Genomic DNA, 9,223 nt, shown 5'->3' with positions numbered 1-9,223 from the left:
ACAACCAACAATGCAGTTTTAAGAAAATACCTTTTTTTTTTTTAAAGAGAAAAATAAATAGATAAGAATAACAAATTATTAAAGAGCAGCAGTAAATAACAAATCAATGTTATTTGTCACATACACATGGTTAGCAATGTTAATGCGAGTGTAGCGAAATGCTTGTGCTTCTAGTTCTGACCGTGCAGTAATATCTAACAAGTAATCACAATTTCACAACAACTACCTTATACACACAAGTGTAAAGGAATGAATAAGAATATGTACATGTAAATATATGGATGAGCAATGGCCAAATGGCATAGGCAAGATGCAGTATGGTATAGAGTACAGTATATACATATGAGATGAGTAATGTTGGGTATGTAACATTATATAAATGTAAACATTATATTCTTTAAAGTGACTAGTGATACATTATTTCATCAAATTTTTTATTATTAAAGTGGCTAGAGATAGCGGAGTTAAATACAGGGTACTGGTACAGAATCAATGTGCGGGGGCACAGGTGTTGAGGTAATATGCACATTTAGGTAGAGTATTAAAGTGACTGCATAGATAACAGAAGTAGTAGCAGCAGCGTAGGAGGGGGCAATGCAAATAGTCTGGGTAGCCATTTGATTAGATGTCAGGAGTCTCATGGCTTGGGTGTAGAAGCTGTTTAGAAGCCTCTTGGACTAGACTTTGGTGCTCCGGTACCGCTTTCCGTGCGTGACAGAGAGAACAGTCTATGACTAGGTGGCTGGAGTCTTGTTATTACCGAATCTAACACCTGGTGGCGGCCCGTCAGGAAGTCCAGGATCCATGTGCAGAGGGAGTGTTTAGTCCCAGGGTCCTTAGCTTAGAGCTTTGAGGTACTATGGTGTTGAACGCTGAGCTGTAGTCAATGAAAGCATTCTCACATAGTGGTTCCTTTGTCCAGGTGTGAAGGGCAGTGTGGAGTGCAATAGAGATGCATCATCTGTGGATCTGTTGGTGTGGTATGCAAATTGGAGTCGGTGTAGGGTTCTGGATAATGGTGTTTGATGGTGTGATGTGACCCATGACCAGCCTTTCAAAGCATTTCATTGCTACAGACTGATTGCTACGGGTTAGTAGTCACTTAGTGTTCTTGTGCACAGGGACTATGGTAGTCTGCTTGAAACATGTTGGTATTACAGACTCAGACAGGAGAGGTTGAAAATGTCAGTGAAGACACTTGCCAGTAGGTCAGCGCAATCAAATCTATTTATAAAGGCCTTCTACCTCAGCTGATAATCAAAGTGCTGTACAGAAACCCAGCCTAAAACCCAAACAGCAAGCATGCAGGTGTAGAAGCACGGTGGCTAGGAAAAACTCCCTAGAAAGGCCAGAACCTAGGAAGAAACCTAGAGAGGAACCAGGCTATGAGGGGTGGCCAGTCCTCTTCTGGCTGTGCCAAAGGGAGATGATAACAGAACATGGCCAAGATGTTCAAATGTTCATAGATGACCAGCAGGGTCAAATAATAATAATCAACATGTTATAAAATCATTTGAATGTTCATGTTAATCTGTATCTACCCAACTGCTGCATTCATTAGCACTTTAAGAATATGATAATCACATTTTGATGACTCAACCTGAAATATTTATGATGTTAAAACCAAACACGTGGTAGAAATATACAAATGTCGCACAATAGAACTTTACACATACCGGTTTAAAATAAATGATTTATAAATCAAAATAATTTCTTCATATTAGCATAAACTTTGTCTAATTATATAGGCAAATTAAATTCAGGAAAGCCTGAATTGTAATCTAAAATATAGGTAACACCAGTGACAAAAAATATTAAAATACATTAAGCTGGCATTTATGTTGATTTAGAATGGTAAAGGGTTAACTTGACTAAGTTTTGGTAAAAAAATAAGTAATGTTGGTTCTTCAAAATCCACAATTTCCGCAGAATTACCCAAATAACCTATAGGGCCCTACTAAAGAAATGTGAAGTTTGAAATTAAATAAGTTTGCTAATATGGGTGATTGTTCATGGGACAATTAATAGCTGCAACATTTAAGTAGTTGTAAGGGTTAGGGCTGTCCGACAAAAAAAAAAAAATCTTACTTGACCGAAAGTCATGTTATTTCGACCAATCGATTGCTCAACATTTAAACGTGCATTTTTCCATTTATACACACCATGTGTTTTAATAAAATCAACTATATGCATTGCGCTTGTCTGATGCTTTAAGCTTACGGGTTGATGCCTCAAGAGGGCGCCAGAGATCTAGATAACCAGAAGAAAAAACCTGACCCAACTATTCTCCTCCAGCAGATTCTGCCATTACTCTCCTGAAGTTGCTGGTAATAGGCTACACGGGGAGTCTGCAGCCTTTTCTCATGTGGAAATGACAATTTATCTTACCATTTCTACYGATCTGCGTGCCAGTTATGGTTTTCATATGCACATTTTCGTGGAATGGTTTCATTTCATTTATAAGGTCTTATCATAAAATTATTGTCATGTGGTTAACAAATTTAATCCAAATCTAAATTAAAATGATAAACCTAAAAAAGTAAACTTCAAAATGCCAACAATGTAAAAATAGCCTGCATAAAGCCAACAAATAAAAACAGAAAATATCCTGATTTAAATTTAAAAAATCCTATAAATCACATTGGCTGTACATGGCCTGTCTGCAACAAACTTTAAACATTGATACAATTAATGGGTCTGGCCCAAAGCTTGCACTAGCGAGCTTGGGACAGACACAGCTGTAGGCTATTTGCTCAAGGGATAAGAAGCAGTGCTTGACTTGGGCAGGAGCTCACCAGAGCTGAGTACCGACACCTCAAATGTTCTACTGCTTGAGCTCCTGTTCCTCTTAATAAATATTAGCTCAAAAGTATTGTGGAGCTCTTGCACCAAAATATAAAAACAGTACTGACACCCAAAATGAGTACCGGAACCTATTTCAGTCCAAGTCAAGCACTGATGAGTGTCACACCCTGACCATAGTTTGCTTTGTATGTTTCTATGTTTTGTTTGGTCAGGGTGTGATCTGAGTGGGCATTCTATGTTGTATGTCTAGTTTGTCTGTTTCTATGTGTTTGGCCTGATATGGTTCTCAATCAGAGGCAGGTGTTAGTCGTTGTCTCTGATTGGGAACCATATTTAGGTAGCCTGTTTTGTATTGTGGGTTGTGGGTGATTGTTCCTGTTACTGTGTTCCTGGGTTTGTGTTCACATTACGGGACTGTTTCGTCTTCGTTCATTTTGTCGGTTTATTGTTTGTTGTTTAAGTTTTCTATTAAAATGGATAATCATCACGCTGCATTTTGGTCCTCCGATCCTTCATACTACTCCTCCTCTGATGAGGAAGAAGACGAGCGTTACAATGAGAAGCCTATTTTTATGACATTCCCACTGGATCAGAGCGTTTTCCCTGTCATGCCGAGTGGTTATTGAAAGGGCGAGAGCTGGAAATATTTTTCAAATACATTGAGGAACTATTGTAATTATCAATGTATGTAAAAACAGATTTTTTTTGCTTGCTGTTTGTGGTGAAGAAATCATTACTTTGAGAAGCTCCACAGGTCATTAGTGGTGGTACATTAAGCCAATCAGAAATACTATCAGATCCCCAAATGAGCACATATATATGCCTACATTTGCACACAGGCCACGTAGTCTATAGGCCTACTTCTATGTGTAAATCAGTCCACGTAGTCTATAGGCCTACTTCTATGTGTAAATCAGGCCACGGAGCCTATAGGCCTACTTCTATGTGTAAATCAGGCCACGTAGTCTATAGGCCTACTTCTGTGTGTAAATCAGGCCACGGAGCCTATAGGCCTACATCTATGTGTAAATCAGGCCACGGAGCCTATAGGCCTACATCTATGTGTAAATCAGGCCACGTAGTCTATGCGTGCCAGTCCTTACTCAACATTGACAGGAGCGCTCCAAACAAAACACAATGACAAAATTGAATTGATAAAACTCATAAAATGGACTGAAACAAACTCCCCAAAAATTCTCACAAGTGTAGGATAGGTTGTGCACTCTGCAAACAATGTGTCCACTCAGACAATGAGAACAGGAAGACTGGAATAATATATTGAATACATTAAAATAAACTACCGTAACCAAAGTAACAAACATTGTAGATTAGAAATTATAGGAATTAACGGTAAACATACTACTGGTGATATGGGGAAGTGATATACACTAACAATYAAACCCAAACAATTCACACAATATGAAACAAATGTGCACAAATTGGCGGGAGAGAAGTGCATTCTGGAGAGAGAAGTGCATTGTGCATCTGGGTGCTACATGGTCAATCTGACGTCTGCATTGGCCGTGCAGCATTTACGGTGATACGGCCTCGGCAGAAGTCAGGGCAAGAACGTCCTCGGCAGAAGTCAGGGCAAGAACGTCCTCGGCAGAAGTCAGGGCAAGAACGGCCTCGGCAGAAGTCAGGGCAAGAACGGCCTCGGCAGAAGTCAGGGCAAGAACGGCCTCGGCAGAAGTCAGGGCAAGAACGGCCTCGGCAGAAGTCAGGGCAAGAACGGCCTCAGCAGAAGTCAGGACAAGAACGGCCTCAGCAGAAGTCAGGACAAGAACGGCCTCAGCAGAAGTCAGGACATTCATACTGCTTGCGGAGCAGTGCAGAGCTGTTGTCAGGGGAGTGTGTTTATACAGGATGTACCACCCTCACCTACCGTCAAACAATCATGTCAACGTGGAGCTATACAGAGCCCTCCACATTGTTACAACATTTGGGCGGGGCATAGCGAAGCGGTATAGAGCTTGATTTGGCCTCTGGAGGCTCCACCACATTTTCGAATCAAGCATAAATGGTATTTTGGTCTAGGCCTCAGCAATGGATTAGTTCACTGAGATAGGTGAAAATATATATGTTACTGCTCAACTAAAACAATCTCAGTCGACCAACGACCAAACAATCGACCAGTCGACCAATTGGAGTCAGCCCTACTAAGGTTAATCTAAAAACATAACTGGTGCACATGAATAAACATCGTTCAATTCATCATCATCGTGATAATTCAGACAGTTATTGTGATATGGATGTTTTTTCATATCTCCCTGCACTACTGTACACCTTTCACACCAACACCCAAACTACAAAACACACAGACATGTCATGTAATTTAAACACACAGACATGTCATGTAATTTAAACACACACAGACATGTCATGTAAACACTCATAAAAGGTGTGAACATAAACACTCCCTTTCCATCAAGTTTGTTAATTAAAAGAATAATGAAAATGTTAACTAAATACCTTATTCTTCTTGTACTACAACTACAAGTATAACTGGTTAGTGTCAGTGATGGAGAAGCAATACATAACAGATTGTGCAACTAGGGTCACTACTGTCTGCATCCGTCCTCCAGTGTGTCATCTTGTTGAGTAGAGGATGAACGGGCTGTATGGCCACACAAGACTAACAAGTACCGTGGTCTTTATCTTGACTGCTAGTTAATGGGTTATATATTAGTCCTTACAACAGACTCAGCACAGTCACAGAGTTTGTTCAAATACAATGATTAACTCTTTCTGGTAAGACACATTTGTGATTTATGCCTGCTCTTTCTCTCAGTCTGTCTGCTAGTTAGATGAGACACACTGAATGTTCATTGTTTTGGTTTCAGCTGTGATTTATGCCTGCTCTTTCTCTCGGTCTGTCTGCTAGTTAGATGAGACACACTGAATGTTCATTGTTTTGGTTTCAGCGGGGCACAGAGACTTAACCAATACTTCAGTCGCATTACCTTTCATTTTACAAACCAGAGTTCAGTGCATCAGAGACAAATGATCAAACATGTTTGCTAACAGCAGGAGACTGTTCAGTCCTCAGACGTTTCCAGCTCCCTGAGGCATTCTCTAAGGTTGTCCTGTCTCTCTGGCCCTGCGCTAACCTTCCTCTTAGTCAGCAGTCTGGCCACGTCCTCCAGACCTTTCAGTGGAGGGGCATTATGGGGGAACAGCATCCCTCGGAGCAGACCGTCATTGAGCGTCATGGACAAGCCGCACAGGAAGCGCAGGAACAGGTCGTACTGGCCGACAGGAGCGCTGAGGTAACGGTCAACGGCTTTGCGGTACATGTCCACCAGAGAGTGCTCCTTGAACAGCTTGGAGACGCGGTAGGACTGGTCTAGAACGTTCCGCTCCTCCAGACGGAAGGTGAGCCATACATAATGTGCAGCCATGAACTCCTGATGATAAGAACACATTCATTATGAATAATCATTCTGTCAATCTCAATAACGATACCTCAAATCAAGAGAAGTCATGTGCCAGGAAGTCCAACCCACCAGGAAGCTCAGGTGTGTGAAGCAGAAGACCCGCTTGTCTTTGGCATTCGTCCTGGGAAGCTCAGTGCACAGGCCCGAACACCAGGCCACCTCCCTCACCAGCAGACTGTGCTCATTCAGRTCCTCTTCATAGAACACAGAGCGGTTATTATCCAACAGCTTCAGAGCCAGGCGACCCAGCTTCAACATGAACACTTTGTCCATTTCCGTCCATTTCTGCTTAGAGGAATAACACATTTGTATTTCTTTCTTCCAGGTTCAAAAGATACATTACACACTATAACAGCACCACCAGCACACAACCTACACCAATGTCATATGACATAACGTGGAGAAGACTAAACAAAATCAAACTCCTGGGACTAGACCCTGAGACTTTCTAGAGACGTTTAGCRTCGGGAAAGAAATGTCAGACCTAGTCTATACTGTACATAAGACCTAGTACACAACTAGCAGGTGAGATGAGTGGCATACAGGGCCTTCGGAAAGTATTCAGAGCCCTTGACTTTGTCCACATTTTGTTACGTTAGTTACATACAGCCTTATTCTAAAATTGATCAAATATTTTTTYCCCTCAATCTACACACAACACCCCATAATGACAAAGAAAAAACTGTATTTTATTTATTTAAATGTTTGCTAATTTATTAAAAATGAAAAACTGATGTCACATTTACATAAGTATTCAGATCCTTTACTCAGTACATTGTTGAGGCACTTTTGGCAGTTATTAGAGTGTTCTTGGGTATGACACTACAAGCTTGGCACATCTGTATTTGGGGAGTTTCTCCCATTCTTCTCTGCAGATCCTCTCAATCTCTGTCAGGTTGGATGGGGAGCGTTGCTGCACAGCTATTTTCAGGTCTCTCCAGAGATRTTCGATCGGGTTGAAGTCCAGGCTCTGGCTGGGCCACTCAAGCACATTCAGATACCTGTGTGCTTAGGGTCATTGTCCTGTTGGAAGGTGAACCTTTGCCCCAGTCTGAGGTCCTGAGCAGGTTTTCCTTCAAGGATCTCTCTGTACTTTGCTCCATTCATCTTTGCCTCAACCCTGACTAGTCTTCCAGGCTCTGCCGCTGAAAAACATCCCCACAGCATGATGCTGCCACCACCATGCTTGACCGTAGGGATGATGCCAGGTTTCCTCCAGTCGTGACGCTTGGCATTCAGGCCAAAGAGTTCAGTCATGGTTTCATGAGACCAGATAATCTTGTTTCTTATGGTCCAAGAGTCCCTTAGGTGCCTTTTGGCAAACTCAAAGCGGTCTGTCATGTGCCTTTTACTGAGGATTGGCTTCCGTCTGGCCACTCTACCATAAAGGCCTGATTGGTGGAGTGCTGCAGAGATGGTTGTCCTTCTGGAAGATTCTCCCATCTCCACAGAGGAACTCTAGAGCGCTGTCAGAGTGACCACAGAGTGACCACTTCTCCCCCGATTGCTCAGTTTGGCCTTGCGGCCAGCTCTAGGAAGAGTCTTGGTGGTTCCAAATGTATTTAAGAATGATGGAGGCCACTGTGTTCTTGGGGACCTTCAATGCTGCAGAATTTGGTACCCTTCCCCAGATCTGTGCTTCAACAATCCTGTCTCTGAGCTCAATTCCTTCCACCTCGTGGCTTGGTTTTTGCTGACGTGCACTGTCAGCTCTGGAACCTTATATAGACAGGTGTGTGCCTTTCCAAATCTTGTCCAATCAATTGAATTTACCACAGGTGGACTCCAATCAAGTTGTAGAAACATTTAAAGGATGATGACTGGAAACAGGATGCGAGCGAGTCTTCTAGCAAAGGGGCTGAATAATTAGTTTAAAAAAGCTAGCAGATTTTTATTTTTAAGAAATGTGCTAAAATTTCTGACCCTGTTTTCGCTTTGTCATTATGGGGTATTGTGTGTAGATGGCTGAGGATTATTTATTTAATACATTTTAGAATAAGAATGTAACCTAACAAAATGTGGGAAAAGTTAAGGGGTCTGAATACTTTCCGAAGGCACTGTATATATTATAATTATTAGGAGGGTGGATCAGACCTGTGAGTTGGGGTTTTGCCCGTAGTATTTCTCCAGCTTGCGGTTGTTCTGGATGATCATGTAGTGGATGAAGAAGGACGTAATCTTGGGGGACTCGYCTCCGTAGTCATCATGGTTACGGAAACCCCTCTCATACACCATGGCAACCATCCAGCAGCAGAAGGGAATATTACACAGGGTGTAGATGGTGGGGGAGCTCTTGGTGTGTCTGATGATCTTAGCAGCCAGAGACTTGTCCGAGTAACGCATGGTCAGATAGTCATCCTTCTGCTCGTCACTGTAAAACAATAAACAGACAAACTAATAAACAGCAATAAAAGTCCATGGTTAGCATTTTATATCAGTGTTAAGTTTCACTCACCCCAACAGTGCTTTACATTGTGTTGCAACAACTCATAGGATGTTAGAGGGGGTTAAGTTACTCCAAAAAAACAAACATTATCCTAACACCCAATCCCCATACCACCACACACACCTGTAACCCTGTATCTCAGTGACACGGTGGATGTACTCAGGAGGTATCTGATTGGTAGCCGCACGTCTCCCAGTCAGCCACAAGAGGGCGTGGGGCAGCAGAGAGCCTCGGATCAGATTTACCAACAGGGAGTCCAGGGGAATAACAGCCTCAATGTCAGTCACAACAGGAGTGTTCTGGGGGAGAAGGAGAGACATCTTTATAGGTACTGTACAGAGAGGTTCCATAGCCAAACACCTCATCTCAGCCCTGTGAGTGTGTGAGCACCTTGAAATCAAGATTTCCTTGGTAGATGTCGATCCCGTCCATGACAAACAGCACCTTACAGTCTGGCTGCTCCAGAAAGTCCATGGAGCGTGTCTCGTTGTGGTACGTCTGCAGCAGCTCCAACATACTGATGTCCTTCTTCTCA

General features: G+C 42.4%; 1 protein-coding gene across 1 annotated transcript in view; it reads right to left on the bottom strand.

Moving 5' to 3' along the window:
- Positions 1-3,951: 3,951 nt before the first annotated feature.
- Positions 3,952-9,223, bottom strand: part of LOC112075198 (NLR family CARD domain-containing protein 3) — an 11,305-nt gene continuing 6,033 nt past the window's right edge. The window contains exons 3-7 of the mRNA XM_024142224.1: positions 9,079-9,223; positions 8,812-8,987; positions 8,337-8,613; positions 6,312-6,527; positions 3,952-6,212 (exon numbers count right to left, since the gene is read on the bottom strand). Of these exons, the coding sequence (XP_023997992.1) occupies positions 5,844-6,212; positions 6,312-6,527; positions 8,337-8,613; positions 8,812-8,987; positions 9,079-9,223 (1,183 nt within the window). The 3' untranslated portion in view covers positions 3,952-5,843. The remainder of the gene's footprint in view (positions 6,213-6,311; positions 6,528-8,336; positions 8,614-8,811; positions 8,988-9,078) is intronic.

Source organism: Salvelinus sp. IW2-2015, unplaced genomic scaffold, assembly GCF_002910315.2.
Source record: "Salvelinus sp. IW2-2015 unplaced genomic scaffold, ASM291031v2 Un_scaffold3025, whole genome shotgun sequence".
NCBI lineage: Eukaryota > Metazoa > Chordata > Actinopteri > Salmoniformes > Salmonidae > Salvelinus > Salvelinus sp. IW2-2015.
Note: the sequence above shows the minus strand (reverse complement) of the source record. Positions and strands in the feature narration are given on the sequence as shown.